This window comes from Rhagoletis pomonella, unplaced genomic scaffold, assembly GCF_013731165.1.
Source record: "Rhagoletis pomonella isolate Grant_MI unplaced genomic scaffold, Rhpom_1.0 Rhpom_scaffold_00011, whole genome shotgun sequence".
NCBI classification, from domain to species: domain Eukaryota; kingdom Metazoa; phylum Arthropoda; class Insecta; order Diptera; family Tephritidae; genus Rhagoletis; species Rhagoletis pomonella.
In genome coordinates, this window is record NW_023458565.1 from 4,493,096 (window position 1) to 4,511,271 (window position 18,176).

Sequence of the window (18,176 nt, forward strand, 5' to 3'; positions counted from 1 at the left end):
CTACCAATCCCAAACTCAAATTCAATCTAAATATATTTTTAGACTTGAGTATAAGAATATATATTTTCTTTTCACATATCATTTAAGTAAAAACGAACATTTAAGAAATATTTTTTACCAACTAAAATAAATGCAATGGTATCACTTTCAAGTTTAGTTACTTTGCTTAATTCAATTCTTACAAAGTACATAATTACATTACATAAGTACATATTTACACTCAAAAACAATTAAATTACTTATTAATGTGCATGCATATCGTCGCCTGAAATGCAGTAGCACAATTTTTGCATAAAACGATGTGTGTACATACTTGTAATTCGATGAAATGCATAATAATCAATCAGTAAGAATATTTTGGATTTTTTGCTAGTTACACCCTTTTGCATCTCAGGTGACGATATTTGATTGACATAAAAAATTGAAATTTTACTCGATTTGAGCCATATTTTTAAGGTTCGAAGAAACTTCAAATTGAGCACCAGTGCAAGAACGTACGTCTTCAACTGAAAACCCATCAGCGATTTCTGTTAATGTTAAGCCAACGCCTTTTTCCACGGTAAAGACAGCCTACAAAATATAAATTCAGTTGTCCAAGCACATCATCACCATATAAATTAGTAACAAACCTTTTCCGAAATAATCATATCAACAATGCCTTGCCCAGTTAGAGGCAAAGTGCATTTGTCTAATATTTTTGGTGAACCGTCTCGCGCATTATGTTCCATTGTTATAATGACTTTTGTGCCAGGTGCTGCCACTAAATCCATGGCGCCTCCCATGCCTTTCACAAGTTTACCCTAATAGCAATTACATGTTTAATAAACACAAATATGAGACGTTTACTATTTACCGGTATCATCCAATTAGCCAAATCACCAGTAGCGGATACCTCCATAGCTCCGAGTATCGTTAAATCTACATGTCCACCACGAATCATAGCAAAACTATCGTCAGAGCCAAAGTATGCCGCTCCAGGCACAACAGTTACACTCTCTTTGCCGGCATTAATTAGATCGGGATCAACTTCCTCCTTTGTTGGGAATGGTCCCAAGCCCAATATGCCATTTTCCGATTGCAACATAACATTGATGCCTTTAGGTATATAGTTAGCAGATAGAACTGGCATTCCTATACCCAGATTGGCGTACATGCCATCACGAAATTCCAAAGCTACGCGTTTCGCAATGCGCTCCCGTAACTCCTGACCTGGACTAGATTTCGAGGCGCTGTCACTGCTTTCACGCAGCCGCAAGCGTTCCACTCTTTTGCGGTAGTTAACGCCTTTAATGATCCGATCTACATAAATTCCTGGAATATGAATTTCATCCGGATTTAATGCACCAACAGGTACAATATCTTCAACCTCAACAATAGTTGTTTTAGCAGCGCGACACATTGGTGCGTTGAAATTCCTTGCTGACTTGTTAAATACTAAAAAAATAGATTAAAATTTAATTTGTGCTACATAAAGCTGGTTTAGAGTGAAAAGTTGCTAAGTCCACTTTTTCTTAAAAAATATATATATTTGGATGCAAAATGCAAGCAAAATTAAAAATGAATCGTTTTTTAAAAACATCGAACTATCTATATTATTTCTAACCATTTGTATTCATTGATTCGCAAATTTGCCAAGTTTAAAATAGTCACAAAAAAGTGATAAGTCCCTAAGAATACAAAAACTGTTCATCAACATTGTGGAGTTTGATTCGTTTGGATTTGCTATAGCTTGGTTTAGCTTAAGTTTTCAAGGTTTTTATTCTCCCTCATAAAATAAAAAAAAAGAACTGGACGTAGCAACTTTCACACTAAGCTAACGATAAAGTTGGGATTACCGACCCAAATTTCCATAAGGATCAGCCTTATAAGCCTTTACGACTGCATAATCGGCAAAAATGGATTCCTCCATAACGTAGTCCTTTCCATTAAATGTTTGCACCTGCTTGGGCTTACTAGCAACTGCGATTTTGCCGTCTTGTGTATATTTAATTGGGGCGCCTCCTTTTTGTACAAGGGTACCGTATCCGGTGGGCGTAAAAAATGCCGGAATGCCTGCGGCGAATATATAACATTCAATTAAATTGTAAATATTTTTATGTTGTGCTTTTACCAGCGCCGCCAGCTCTAATCTTCTCGGCAATAGTTCCTTGTGGTGTCAACTCAATGGCCAGTTCACCGGCCAAGTATTGTCGGACCAGTTCCTTATTTTCGCCTACATAAGATGAAATCATCTTGCTGATTTGCTTTTTTTGTATAAGTAAACCGATACCCCAATCTTCAACGCCTGAAAAGATGAGCCAAACTTTTTACATTTTTTCAAATGTGCATTAGGGTGGTCCAATAATGTCGGAATTTTAATGCTCTCGCCCCTAGGACTCTTCTAAATCGAAAAATATATTCGAAATCAAAAAATATTTAGAGGTCGCTCAAAGTGCCTAAAGTTTATATGTAAAAAAAACAATGTTTCGTAAAATGGTATAGAATCCTTGACAATCAATATTTTTCGATTGGGCTGAAAGCATTAAAATTCCGACTTGACTTATTTTGGACCACCCTAATGTATAAATAATTTCGATATTTTATACATATGCAAATAAATAGCAGTACGAACATTTCCGCATGTTTAAGGCCTCAACCAAATTGGTATGTCGTTAGTATCCATAAATTATAGCCAAACCCTTAAAGGACTTGGGTTCATCTCATCAGTAACTATAGCGCACTCATGTGTATTCATTACCTTTTCATTTTGGGTGACCCCTCATAAATTTCCTGCTTAAAATTTTTGTAAAATATATAGGGTTGAAATATTTTACTGCATTTAATAATCCACTTACATTGAACTTCAAAATAAATTATACTATTAGTTAAGTTAGTTAAGGGTAAAGTTTTCTACAAAATATGTTACTAAATTTTACCTGAAAACGAACAAGTGTTATGTTTAAAGTCGATTTGTAAAATTACCTGCAAAAGTAAGAATTTTAACCCACTCTAAAAAAAGTTGTTATGAGGTGGATTAAAATCCAATTAAAGTTCAACTAATAGTTCATTTCGCACCAGCTCTTAACTGCTATTTACGCCTATTAAAAAAAGTAGATTACAACTGTGTATTAAGTACAAGCGAACGAAAATAAAAAACCAAAAAGTAAGAAATAACCCTTGGCGATCGATCGATCCAATTCAAAATTATTGGAGCTTACGTGAGCTCTTAACTTCGGTTAAGCTTTTGGTGGAAATGGAGTATAACACCCATGAATACTCGTACTAAAGTTTGCGTATAGGTTTGTTGAGTCCTTAAAGTTGCTATTTTACTATGTAATTTAAAACAGCGGTTCTTAAAAGAATACTGCCCGAGTAATTTCGAATACTTTACTTTACCTCAATAAAATATATGCTACTTGCCTCCATTATTTGAAACTGCAGTTATATCCTTGACACCTTTTTCTCGAAGTGCATCAATCAGCTTTTCGGGTATGCCACAGACACCAAATCCACCGAATAAAATTTTAGATCCATTTGGTATATCGGAAACGGCTGCAGCTGCACTGTCGAAAATTTTTCCTTTAGACTTGACACTAGTGGCATAGCAGGCAATGAACTAAAGTAATAAAAAATATGTATATGTGTCAGAATACAGTCATCCCAAATTAAACGTAGCAAGCTTCTGCGCGATGGCTTTCAGTCCTCCAAAGTACTCAGTACTCATAAGAGAGACTATTCTCTTGCCAAGTCATTCCGGCCGATAAGTCTCGCCTCATTTATGCTGTAAGCAATGGAGAAGATTATCGACCATGATATCAGATCTAACACTCTGAAACAGGCAGCCTTTCATCCGGATCAGCACGCGTACAGAGCGGATAGATCTACAGACAACGCTCTGTTACGCTCTCACTTCGGAAATACAGGAGGCCTTCGAGATATCGAGGGCGAGTTCGACAATACATCGCATCGACAGAGCACTGGAGAAACGTAATGTCCAACAAACTATTAGCAGATGGATAGCTATTCTGTTACATTCCAGGATTTCTGAAGCCAAAGTCGGTGACAGCGTAGTCCAATTATAAACGACAAAAGGGTGCCCGCAAGGAGGGGTGCTATTTCCTTTCCTGTTGAGCTTAGTAGAGGACGAACTTCTACAAGTACTCACTGATAAGGGCGTCCACTACCAAGGACACGCGGACGACATAGTGATTATTGCCAGAGGGAAGTTCGCAAGTACCCTCTGCCTCATCGTCCAAAGAGGACTTAACCTAGCTAAAAGGTGGTGTGCGGATGTAGGTTTGATTATCAATCCATCAAAGACAGCTATAGTCCCATTTACTAAGAAAAGGACCCTCAAGGAGATGAGGAACTTGACCTTAGAGGGGGCCACGGTCCGTGTCGGTTCAGAAGTGAAGTACCTGGGACTTATCTTGGATTCTAAACTCCTGTGGAGGACTCATGTCGAGGTGGCCACCTCCAGGGCTCTGAGAGCGCTGTTGCTGTGCAAACGTCGAGCGACTAAATTCTGGGGTTGTACTCTAAGGAATCTTAGATGGATGTACATCATGATAGTAAGACCAATAGTAACCTATTGGTCGGTGGCTTGGGCTTCCAGAACTATCCTAGCAACGGTGAGGCACATGTCCGGCGGCAGCACTGGAGGTAATGCTGGAACTTGAGCCACTGCATCTATCATTCCAACAAGCTTCAAAACAGACTCTCCTTAATTTTGCGAGATAGGGCTTTGTCAAAGATAAGGTTTTGTCAGCCAGGACCAGGGACTGTTTTCGAAATAAACTATAATACCTCTTATCATCAAAAGACAAGTTCAGGCGAGCACATTAAAGTGGTACACAGATGGCTCTAAGAATCCCGAGGGGATAGGAGCAGGTTTTTGGGGCCCCAGACTGAAGCTTTCGGTGTCCCCAGGAACCTTCCCCAGCATATTTCATGCGGAAATCTATGCCATCAATCTGTGCGCTGAGACTAACCTTCGAAGGAATTATTGAAGCGAGACGATCCTGATTTTAAGCGATAGGCGGGTGGCACTCAAGGCTCTCTTATCCTCCTAAATCAAATTATCGTTGGTTCTGAAGTGTGTAGAGAGATGAAATGCTCTGGCTAAAAATAATACCCTCCAATTTCTATGGGTACCAATGCACATGGGGGTCGAAGCTAATGAGGAAGCGGACCATCTCGCCAGAATGGCTGCCACCACGAGACCAATAGGACTGGAGTCCTTCCTCTCAATACATAAGTCCCAACACGACAAAGGAAGTGCTCTGGAAGGAAAACACCAGGCCAAGGAAACTCATTTGGCGTAATACCTTGAGACTTCGTCAATCCAAAAGCTCACTAGGAGGGTACAATTTAAAAATATACAGGATACTCAAAGGCCTCCCTAAGGAGAAACTAAGGATCATTACAATTATATTTTAATGGGCCACTACAGGTTAAGAGGGCACTTGTTGCTTTCAACTAAAAATCGCCTGAAAAATCGCATCATGTAAATTCCCTATAACCGGACAAAGCTCCGCATTTCAACCCATTTTTTTCCTTTTTCTGATGCATTTTCTGATTTTTTTGACAGGGTATAAATATGTATGTATTATGTTAATAGGGCATCCATACATACTTACTACATACTTATGTTGGTATGTACAATAACAATACACCCATGTAGATGTAAATAAATTAAAATGATTCACTCGACTTTCATTGTCATTAAATATTTCCATAGAAAATAACTTAATACTAGCGGTTTAATAATCTAATAAAACGCAAGCCCCCTAATCAGGGTTGTCACTTTGGTGAATTGTTACAAAAATTGGTAGAAAAGATTTGTATAGGTAGAAAGGTAATTTTTTTTTTACTTTTTCCAAAAGTGTAGTCTACTTTATTTCAATAAATTTCGAACACTTGAATGCACACTTTTTATATACATACACAAACATATCGCCCTCCATTCAAAACTCTTTCAAAAGCTTTTGATTCCCGATATATTTTAAAATAAACGATTTTTTTTTGGTTTTTTTTTTTGAGTCACTGTATTTTTCTATAATAAGTCCAGTTGAAGCCTTTTTTAATGATGAAGTTTCGTTCTTGTCTTTAGTTTCACCGCTTTCGCTCTTGGTTGAAGAAAACCGAGATGATGCTGTTAATCTTATCTCAAATATAATATCATTAGCTAAATGAAAAGCTCGTTGAAAAAAGATTTTAATTTTTGTCGAAATAACAAAAAAAAAGAACAAAATTATAGTTTTTATCAAAATAACTAAAAAAAATCTTAGTTGATATTTTCCAGAATTGGTAGATGTTTTTCAAATGGATGATAAATATTTTTTTTGTCAGTGGCAACCCTGCCCCCATAATTGTTTGAGAGAGCCTTGAATGCACATGGTATATATATATGCATGTACGTATGTTCTTGTGGATACATATGTACATACTTACATCGCTAGGTATGCATAAACCCTGCAGGAAATGTATCTAACTATAAGCTAACTTTAAATTGATTACGAAGGAGCTAAAAGTCACTAATTATCTGCATATTTTCTTTGACGAAAGCTAACTATGTATATTTCTATGGCGTTCGCCGCGCAATAGTCAAGGGTGTTTATCTCTGCATTAGATGTGTTCAAGGGTGTTTATCTCTGCATTTGATGTAAATAACTTGTAACTAACTACTTTTGGACATAAAATATCAATAGGAAAAATTAAATATTTTTTTTACAAAGCTCAATTATTATATTAAAAATAAAATGTTAATAAGCCACAATAACATTGACAATAAAAATATATACTTTTTTTAATTTATTTTTTATTTTTTTATTTACTTTATTTTATTACTTTTCATATTTGTCTACATATTTGCTGTAGGTGGTCCCATATTCGAACTCCGTCAGACATAACTTCAAAATGATTATATGAAATTTCGATCTTCCTTTTATTTGTCCTCAATTCGAAAAAGCATTTGCGAAGTGCAGGATATTTAAATAGAAACGCGTTTAAAGAAAACAATCTCCGGCATTACTCCTGCATTACTTGTCAACTAGTTTCAAGTTAGCTTTTTGTAGCTATATATTTTATAGAAATCCCGCAAAAAAGCTAACTACAAAGTGGGTTGTTTTTTTTATAAATTGATAATTTTTTTCTGCAGGGAACATATCGAAGAACAAATGTACATACACACATATGTAATAGATACATACATGTGTAGAACGTTTCTATGCACAAAAATAAAACACAGATGATCTGATCTAGTATTAAAAACTAGCAACAATTATTCACGGTACATACATATATGTATATATATAGGTATGTTAAGAGAAAAATATAGATTAGAAATCAAGGCATAACAAGATAGAAGTGATTTCGACATATCTCTCTTTTGAACTGTAACTGAAATGGCAGCTATACTATTCAAAATTTTTTATTATTTTTTTTTATTTAAAATTTCAATTGTGAGCTGTACGACTGATTTTAAATACATAATAAAATGAAAGGGAATTCCGGGCGGAATATTGTGTTTGGCAATAGCCAGGACAACAAACTCGTGTGTTATTTTAAACCTCTGAATTGTCAAGTGTGAGCGACAACGGTGGGCAAATTGCTGCGTTGTGTCATTAGGAGTCTCTTCACGTGTGCGTGAAAACCATTTTAGAGCCAGTGACTTTATTTGTTGCCCATCGCAGCCGAGTATTTCTAAACGGACGCGTTTGTTCCCAGGTGTAGGATTTATCATACCGAATATGAAGAGAAAATCTCCCACTCATATACATGGATAGACCAAATTTCAAATGGTGGTCTGATAAAACCTAAACCAAAATTTCTTGTTGACATAAAGAAACTGGAAGTAATTTTTAATCAAATTAAAGGAAAGCAAATTTCGAATTGCAAAAATTTAACAGCTAAATTCTTGAAGTTAGGTTCTGATGTAAATTTAAAAGAATCAAACTTTTAATTTAATGTCTAATATACTTTCGAATTAGGTATTTGAATAAAAAAATAAATGCTTAAAAACATGGGGCTAGTAAAAGCCAGAAAATTGCCTAAACGATTTTATAAATGAGTGCGTTTCATTTAGTGTGTAATTTTGTGTAAGTATGCATTTCCACATTCACATTAAAACGAAAATGCAATAACTAAAATGAAGCTGATTCTAATGAGATTTTAAATATTTTCATATTTACAAACTTTCATTTCAAAGATATTGAGTTTTATCAAATATGGTAAATGCATAACAAAGGGTTAATTTCTTTGTTTACATTTTTTGACATTAGAGTCAGCTATGGGAGAGCTCGCCTTATTAGAAATACCGGATACTCTTTTATGGCTCAGTTGCTTAAAGCGACCAGCATTGCCGTTTTGCTTAAATTTAAGCAAAATTGATTAATTTTTTCCTGCCCGTTAAAATATTAAATTTTTCTTCGTTTTGCTAAATTTTTTGCTGAAAATATTCAAGAAGGATAATTTTCCTCAAAAATTCATTTCTGACTATGAGTCAATTCTCAATCAATTTTATTTTGGGATCCCTTATAATGTTCCAGGAAATGTTGCTCTACGCAACTCCCGATCCGCGGTCGTCGCATTTTCAAACCTCCGAGAGTTCTACTGCCATGAAATCGTTTCTCATAAAAACCATTTGCAGTTCGGAGGCGACCTTAGGTCCCTTCATTTACTTGACAAGATGAACATGCACAATATGGATAACATGCATGCATTCAAAAAACTAGCAAAAGGGCAACTAGCTATTTTAGGAGTATATGTTGAAAGTGTGAAAGAGTGTGTAGGTAATAGTTTTCGAATTAAGCAACTTTTAGACTATAAAATCCTTACTATTGACGACAAAACTGAGTCATAGATTGGCTTTACTTACTAAGTTGCTTAATTTTTACGAGATTTGGGAAATTTTTTTTAATGATTTTGGTAAATTTTATTTTTTGCCGCGGCAACACTGAAAGCGACACGCGACCGAAAATACAGATAGTTTTGACAGTGGCAGATAGCATTAACATGCAAAAAAATCGAGTACCTAAATACATAGTACATACATATGTTTAGCTCAAACGCAAACAATTTATATACATATGTATGTAGTATTGTGTGTAGTTCGAGAGCATATTTAATTATTTTTCTAGCGACATTACAAATTGTCCCAATGTTAGCCGGTATTTAACCACTACAAAAATGCTCACCTTTATTGAATATTGACCACAAATCGCGTGGTTTGTCAACACGTTACGTAGCTGTTGTGCCAACATATTTTAATACAGAATTAAATCACTAGAAAATACTTTGATAAAGGACTACTATACACATTTACTGAACTAGACGATCCAAGCGTAAAATTACTACTAAATACAAGTTCCACTTGGAGCGCTAATCTATTGCGTAAAGTTTCCACTATGATCAACTTAATAATGACATATAGAGATGTGAGAAAACTATTTATGTATTTTTAATGCAGTAGTCGCGACAATGAAAACAAAGCCAATTGCTTAAACTCTAGTCTGGAAATGCTATCTTATCCTCCCATTGTTAAAACCTTTATCTTATTTAGTTTTACTACATATTGTTCCGACGACGTCATTGCTGTTGTTATTGTAGCTGTTTACTAAATCCTACCTAAATCATCTAACGGTAGCACAGGAAACGGCATCGGCCCAAAAGGAAACGAGTCAATCGACTTCTAAAAGTTTTGAAGCAATCGATACTTTTAGCTCTATCGCAAGTAGAGTTGCCGCTATAGGACAAATTTAGTTTATAATTTTCCCAAACACCAAATTCGTTTAATTGTACTCGGTAAACATTCTAAGTGGGAACGGCGCTTTGCTTTATTTCTCGTTAAACAGAAAATGATTTTTTAAATCAGCGCGCTTACGGGTTTGCTTTCGAATATTCAGTAAAATTGTAATATTTCAAGATAACGTTATATACAATTTACTTAATTTTATTCTTAGTCATTATTTGTATTTGCAATTAAGAACTTGAAATGAAGAATATCAGCATAAATTGTTAAGTTACTCTTTAACACCTTATCAGAGCTGTCAGCTGGGTAAAATTTGATTCAGTAAAATGCGAGTTTTACTAAAACAAAATAACCGGCAGAAGTTAACGTATACTGAACTACAACATTAGTACTACTGGCACGAGGAAGACGAAATTATAAAAATTAACTCACTAAATGGGGAAAAGTACATTTAAACGAAATAATATTCACTTAAGCAAGTATTTAACGTAAAGGCAATGGCCCGTAGTCATGGTTAAAATAAAGTCGACTTTAAAGTTAGTTGCAGCTTTTTGACATAATTTTCAATGGGATATCTGTCAAAAAAGCTGCAACTAACTTTAAAGTCGACTTTATTTTGACTATGACTACGGGCCAATTTATTTAAAGCAAGTTAAAATAAGCAATGGAAGAATATCTGTTTGTGTATACATTTGAGCGATTCACAACGGTGTCGTAAGTGTCGTATTGTTGGATGTCGTCAACTTTAAAAGCTTAAATAAATGTTTAGAGAACTTGAAACCACAACCAACTATTTTTTAACATCGCGAAAATGCATAACAGGAAAAGTTTACGACCTACAACAATACGACACTTACGAAACCGTTGTGAATACCACAATTCATTTGTCAGTGCTACCAAACCGTACTGCCAAATTATCAGTGACACAAACCAAAGAGAGCGGACTTTAAATTGAACCAGATCTCTCTCAGGATCATATCGTTGTTGTTGCATTTGCGTGCAAATTTTTTTCCGGATCCCGATCATTGCCTAAGAAAACACAGCTATTACTGAGCCCTAAATTTATGCGATTGCGGTTGTGAGAAAAAGATTTGATTTACTAACAGAAAGTTCTTAAACTAAAAAACTTCTTTTGGTTCACGACTGCGGCCTTTAACAAAATAACTTACTTCACTTTAGAATGTGTCTTGAGAAATATTGGAAAAAACGTATATTGGGCCACAATTCCCATATTTTATGTCTTTTTCTTCTTCAGCTACTTATCCATTTGCTGGATGTTCGCGATTACATACATACAATACGTTTTAGTTTATAGTTTTGATTATCATATCAAATTCGTCTCTGTTTTTCGCTTTGAACATCATTTCTCCGATTGTTTTCAAGCCTGTCCATTCTCTTATGTTATCCAACCACGTATTTTATTTATTGGTCATTATTTATATAATTCACTACTCCAAAATATCTGAACCGATTTTGAAATAATAGTTATCGATAGAAGTTTGTGCGAACTGTATGTATTGAGTTGATCTGGTAACACGTTATGAAGATGAAGTGAAATTGCACTGTGCATGTCAAAACATTTTTGGTTGCATTGTTCAAGGAATTTAATATTCAAACTAGTAAAAAAAAGGTGTTTAGAAGGTATTAACTATATAAATTGTGTAATAAGACTAGTGGAGTATAGAGGAACTGCAGATTTGCAAATATTTGGCCCACAAAGGAACTTGGATCAGCGATGCAGCTGGATGTGTAGTTTGTATAAAAGCGGCAGTATTTGCGTAAAAATACTTTATTTCACAGCAATAACAGTTTTAAAATACAATTACATTCACTTGTGGATTAAAAGGGCTACTACGCATTATATGTTGATGGGATTGTTGGCTATGCACTGCTGATTTCCACTAATTGGACTTGTTTATGTTTTGCTTTTAATCTAGAGTTGCCAAGATTGTAACGGATAAAAATATGCTTTCAAACTAATTTTTTAGACATTTTATTTGACATAAAAAATATATAAGCCCTATGACTAATTTTTTACTAAATATATAAATAATTAAGAGTGCATTCTTGATCTTACAATAGAGGATTTTGCTATGCATAGAAATACATATAGCTAGCTTAGAGTGAAAAGTTGCTAAGTCTACTTTTTATGTAAACTCATACACAGCAGGCTAGAGAAATTAAAAATGCATATTTTCGAAAAGTGCAAAGATCGTTGTTTTATGTTTTCTCGTTTATATTCAATGAAAAGAAAATTTGCTAAGTCCAAACAAAGCTCCGAAAATTCGATAAAGCCAAAATAGTAGGAAATATTTTAATAAAAAGCAAATCCCTCTTGTTTATATGGGACTTGATTTTGCCTTCAGCAGACAAAATGTTGTATTCAAAGTTTTGCGAAATACATACTTGAAGAAAATGGCTATAAGAAGTTGTTTTCTCTCTTGTTCAATTTTAAAATTAGGGCTTAACCACTTTTCACTCTAAGCTAGCGATATATTCTGCCTTATCACCTTCACCGAAAAATTTGATTCTGCCCATAGTAAATACATGGAAACCAAAAGAGAAAAGTGAACCGGTTTGGGAAAAATGAAACTCCTGATAAGGCCGATTGATGCTCATTTACGACACTACATTTAATTATAGTGCCGCAATAACCCTCGCTTAGAGCGCCTAGTCGATAAGAACGCTTTCACCCATGAAGTGATTAATCTCCGGCTTAAAAAATATTGATGCAACAGTTAGTTTTTGATTAAATAGCTATTATTGACATTCGATTTGTCAACAAGTGCAGATACATACCCTAAAGCTTTAGTTTAAAATAAATGAGAGATTCATTTTTAATACAACGAATTTTCACTCCGAAATATAGCTAAACAGATTAAGTCCATGCATATAAATTTGTATGCACATATAGTATGCTTGTATGAAAACTTGCAAGTAGGCATATCGATGATATTCTGCAATACTCCTTACTTAAGCTAGTAGTAATGATTATTAAAGTAAGTATTAAAGATTATACAAGAATTAGAGACATGATGCCCTTAATAGTAGTAAGGGTTTTGCTTTTTGAGTTATGTTGTTATTGCAGAGGATCATCGATTTGTACATAGGTACATACAAATATATGTGCATATGTATATTTGCGATCATAATTCAAATATATTAATATGGCCACAGTTTCTTTGTAGCAATAACACTTTATTTCGTCTGCTATTTTCAGTCACTGATGCAGTTGGTCACTGATTAGCACTCTACAGCGGTGTGAACTCATGCCAATAAACATCCGAAGCAATATACCTGCAACAAGTCTGAAACGTTATTCCTTTATTTCCTGATTTGATGTAATTTTGCCGAATAATGCAGCAGGAGGCCATGGAGGCGGAGGGCTCTACTTATATGCTGGTAGAAACATTGAGTGTTATTTGGAAAAATTATCTTAGTACCGGCGATGACCGCAAAGCTAAAGTGCGTTTAATACATACTTGTTGCTTACTTAGTGTCGATAAAGTTTTTCTTATTTGTTTTAGTTACATTGGATGGAATTATTTCTGTTTTATTTTCAATACGTTGAAGAAGATGCTTTACAGTCAGAAGTACTTATAAGGTAAATGCAGTTATGTTTATAATAAGAATTGCGATGAGAAAATTTTTCTTAAATGATATGTTCTAAAATTATAAATGTGGGAATTTGTCTGTAATTTTAAAATATTAACCCGATGCTTTTTGCATGATTGAAATCCTTTAACTCTCTTCTTATTTCAGTTTGTTAAATAATATTCCAGAAGAAACAACCTCATATCTCTTGGAGACAGTGTGCTGCATCATAAATAAGTCTCACTTATCAATTTCTTCATGTACAGCAGAAAGCAATAGTACTGACCTAGTACAAGATGAGATAAGCAAACTCAAAAGCGATGTGAATTCCTTTCCGAACAATAAAAGTTTTACACCGGTAACGTTTGTACTAATTATCTTTAAGGTTGTAATATAATTACTAAAATGATTCCTTTTTTTAAAGCTCATACTAAATGCACCGAGTGACTGGAGTAAAATAGTTGCCCTTCGCAGCTTTCTTACACACAGTTTGGGTAAACATTTGCTTCGATTTTTATTGCGTGTGGATACCAAGGTAATAACTTTAATTTGAACAACCAAGCAATTTTTTAACTAGAACAATTTCTACAGCTCATCGCTTCACAAAAAGGCCTTTGCACTTTATGTATCAAACTGTTCCCGAATTGTAAATGGAACACAGCAGAAATTAAACTAGACTCTTCCCCCTCCATATTAACAGTCATCGCTAAGATTTCTCCATTTCAGTGCCCAAACTTGCGAATTAATCGTACTACTACAAAGAAATCACAATTTGAATCACTTTCATCTCCACAAATTGAGAAGGAACTTGATGGTTTTAGAAGCAGTATTGCTAGCAGTGATGAAATCGCTTTCTTGGTGATACAACTAATGTCAAAGTGCGTTTCAAATGAATGTGAGGATAATCTTAATCCCCAATCAATATCAGTGCTTTCATTAAATTTTGCATTGGAATGCTTATGTGGCAGTGATGAGATGTATAACACAGAGCAAAATGCCGGCAAAATTAAGTATGAACTTCTGCAACTTATAATACGCTGCATCAACAATATATTTAATGCTTCTTCCGGTTTAACCGCTGTACAATTTCAAAACGTATTCTCAAAGTTAGCCACCATCTTACAAAAACATGCTATAGAAGTCGTAAACCCAAAGTCTGGAAATTTTGACGATATCAGAGAGTCTGCTTCAATTAATTTTACCGTTGAATTTCTAAGTGCGACCAACTATGTACTGTTTTACATCCTCCAAAATATCATAAGTCACCTACACAAATTGAAAAAACCGTATCATGATTTGGGTAGCAAAAGCAGCTTGAATGATTTTAAGTTCGTTGATGAAAATGTGATTGATGTAAGCATTGAAACATTCCAAAATGTGTTACAAAACCTAAACACCTATACTGTTGGAGATGCCGAAGCGTCAGTGCTCCTTATGCTGACCTTCAAAGCACTTATTAAAATAATAGATCACCTTTTCAAGAATGATCAACTCGTTATGAACAATTCTATTCACCCAATCGGTGGTCACGCACGCAGAAGGCGCCACCTTTTTCGGCAGGTACATTGCTGGTCGTCACAAGCACCAACATTAAGCTGCTTCTTTCAAGGCACTTTACTAAATTTGCTCTCTAAAATCTCTCTAGATATGCAAGAGTACGCTGTACGTTATTTATTACGTATTGGTATTTGCTGCTGCCACTACACAATAAATACCTATGCCACATGCTTGGATATAGTTCTAGCTTTAGCTCCGAAATATCAAAATTACATTTATAAATTTTTGCATCGTAAAATACTCTGCACTATTTTTTCTCATGGTGGTCTCAATAAACATCAAGCAGAAAACTGTGCTAAATGTGATACAAAATTAAAATCGCCAGAGTTTCGAAAGGAAGTTTTGCAGCTCTACAAACAACTTCATGAAAAACTCGTTAATGGTAATGAAGAAATCTGCAATAAATTGACTGCACTTCAACTTTTGCTGAAGCATTTAAAATGCATATCAGATACTTTGAACAGCGACATTGCTGCAGGTATTCTGGCCGAACTTATTTTACCAGCGTTCCGTAAATTTAAATCGGATATACTGAAAAGCGGAAGGCAATCCATGAACAGAAACTCACCTATCACTGCGTCAGCCGATAAAAACGATGAAACACCAGATACCACATTGATTTGTTTCGGTATTGTACAAGATTGTTTGAATATTTTCGTTGCCTATTTGGAAATAGATATACGTTTAATAAAAGCTTTCTACAACGAAGAAAATATATCACATTTAGAGGATTTGTTTGGCGAACCGACACTAGTTCATAGCATATGCGACCTCATTAAAATCGGCATCGATAATATGGCATTTTTGGGGGAAAGCAGTAAAGAACAAACTGTGTTAAGCCAACGTCTCATTATGCTGCTATTGAAAAGTGGTAGAGAGCACGCTTTGCAGTTCAATGCACTACTCGACTATTCAAATAACTCAGCTGCTAGCAAAGATAAGAAGGCAGAAGAACCAGACATATCACGTGCGCCCGATATTTTGTATGCTGCCGCCTTACAGTGGTCATTTACATATGAGCTATTCCAAACAAGTCAGTGCTTCTTTAACGCCTTTTCGGCGATATATAATTTAAATAAAAATCAAGGTATGCCCATTGACCACGATGATTCAAAGCCGCAATGTACAAGTGAACAGGATTGCTCACCAAATGCACTTTGTAACGACAAGGGGATTGACGACATTTTGACGCTAAACTATAATGCATTGTGCACTTTTTTACAACTTTCACAACGAAAATCTACGATTGCCTCTAAACCCACACGCCCACATTATAACATCAATACATCAACATCACCCCCAATACAAAGCCCAATGTACACAGTAGACCCCGAAGCCAACAAAGAAGACTGTTGTTTGTCAAGTTCACTGGAAACTTTGCTCTCAAGCATTGAGGTAGATGCGATGCAACAAACGGTAGACTCAGTTAGTTTATCGATTGCATCGAATGCGACAACAATTGCCGGTTTAAACACTTCATCGTTACATGAAATCCAACGCTTGCCGAAGGGTGATAGCACTTCTCAAATAAGTTTGCATTTATATACAGAAGCTTTCAATTTATCATTTTTGGATACACTAAAACACCATAAATCAATTCACTTTGAAGATTTGTATGCAACTGAGACGGAGATTGAAGATAACATTGTAATTTACGACGTTCGCAACCAGGTCAGTTCACATGCTGTTCACAATTCAGCATTATCCATAACCTCAGCGACGTTAAACGCTTCCAGTGTGGGCACCACACTAGCCAACACAACTGTGTGGAACTGTGCCGCCGATGCGCTTTCAACATCAACGGTGGTAGTTGGGCCAGAAACTCGCGCAGCGGTACTAAATATTGGGACAAGCATAATCGGGAAATTATTTAGTGTTATAGGTTCGATTTTTGGTGGCGCTAGTTATGCAAATTCAGTAAGCGATTTAAATAACAGTACAAAAGAAGAGTGCCTAGATGAAGGCATCGATCCGATACTTATTTGCTTATTAGAATCTAGTAGCGATAGCAAAAGGTATCTTCTACGATTATTCGAAGCAACATTGGCAATAGCAATTAAAAGTTTTAAACAAGAAGGAGGTAAGTAACATTTTATTAGACTCCCTGATAGTTAAATTTATATCAAAGCATCAAAGTAGGCCTTTGATCTAGCTAAGCTGTTATTAAAATAGTATATAGCTAATTACGCGTAAAAATGCTGCTCGAAAAAATAAGTTTTGACCCCCCGCAAAAAACGACTGCTTTCGATTTGAAACCTCTCATTAGGAAACTCGGAGTCATCGTAGTTTGTGTACCATCGTCGCTCTTTCAAGTACTACGCATCTAGTGTATCAAATGCCAGTACCCTCAAGAATTGGCGAAACTCATTCATACTATGCATCATATGAATTATTGAGGTCTGCCCAAATTTCCGTGTGAAAGAACACAACAAGAAAACCCTATTTCCTTTTTCGCGAACACCATAGCCACTTGCAGAAAGCTTTGTGCGAGAATGAAGGTCCTCAAGCCGTAGTTAGAAACTATATTCTCGGAGTTACAACATACCAGAACACTCAACAAACATCCACTGAGACATTGTGCGAGTCAGCCTTATCCGGAACTGCCTAGATTTGTATCTGGCTAAGGATTGTAACTCCAGCAGCATGCTCCAAAAATCTTTGTGAAATTTATATGCTGTTAAAACAAAGTAAAGCTTTGCGGACGCTTTCCACCAATCAGCGTGGAGTGGATGGATCTTCTACGAGATACGAGGTACAGTTAGCCAAAATATGTTCGTGTTGGAGTAAGCGCCAGAAACAAGCTATCGCTCCCTCCTACCAAAGTTGGTAGCATATCATCTATCTTCGTATGCTTATCCAACTCTTCGGCCCTAACTGCAGGTGCCTAATGATCAGTGAGGCGCCTTGTTCTCAGACTCTCTGATACGGATGTAGAAGATGAGAACTACTGAGAATCCTAGTCCCAGTCAAGTGCCACCATTGCTGCTTATGTAAAAACAACAACCGACTTTTGTTAGAACGTATGGCTTTGTTTTCCTACCGGGTAATTATTTGTGGTTTCAAATATGGTAATAGCTCATGCCTACATCCAGGCATATATACGTAAAATGTACTATGCATGCTTACATACATATGTCTGCAATAGTAAGAATGTTTTGAAGCCATATTAGTGATTGCTACGACTAATTCGACAAAAATTATGTTTATAGCCCAATGCTTAGAACTTGAGCTGAGTACCATATTTTTATAGGGAGATACTTTATTTGCATTCCTTGTTCAATAAATCTCAAAAAAA

At 35.5% G+C, this 18,176-nt stretch overlaps 2 protein-coding genes across 4 annotated transcripts; one reads left to right on the plus strand and one right to left on the minus strand.

The window, feature by feature from the left end:
• Positions 1 to 369: 369 nt before the first annotated feature.
• LOC118747305 (succinyl-CoA:3-ketoacid-coenzyme A transferase, mitochondrial-like) lies at positions 370 to 9,380 on the minus strand. Its single transcript, XM_036481317.1, has 7 exons — positions 9,177 to 9,380; positions 3,400 to 3,595; positions 2,111 to 2,284; positions 1,840 to 2,052; positions 854 to 1,434; positions 630 to 800; positions 370 to 570 (listed from the first exon to the last, which is right to left on the minus strand). Exons 1-7 carry the CDS (start codon positions 9,240 to 9,242, stop codon positions 430 to 432), a joined length of 1,542 nt encoding a protein of 513 aa, XP_036337210.1. The 5' UTR covers positions 9,243 to 9,380; the 3' UTR covers positions 370 to 429.
• Positions 9,381 to 11,245: 1,865 nt separating this feature from the next.
• On the plus strand, positions 11,246 to 17,234 carry LOC118747306 (lysosomal-trafficking regulator-like). 3 transcript variants are annotated; one of them, XM_036481319.1, is made up of 6 exons: positions 11,246 to 11,508; positions 12,951 to 13,195; positions 13,258 to 13,334; positions 13,493 to 13,682; positions 13,749 to 13,859; positions 13,916 to 17,234. In XM_036481319.1, the coding sequence occupies exons 2-6, from the start codon at positions 13,088 to 13,090 to the stop codon at positions 16,967 to 16,969; spliced, it is 3,540 nt and encodes a 1,179-aa protein (XP_036337212.1). In that variant the 5' UTR covers positions 11,246 to 11,508; positions 12,951 to 13,087; the 3' UTR covers positions 16,970 to 17,234. The 3 variants fall into 3 exon arrangements, with proteins under 3 accessions (XP_036337212.1, XP_036337211.1, XP_036337213.1); XM_036481318.1 differs by having other exon boundaries at positions 11,246 to 11,371; XM_036481320.1 differs by having other exon boundaries at positions 11,248 to 11,360.
• The last annotated feature ends 942 nt before the right edge of the window (positions 17,235 to 18,176 follow it).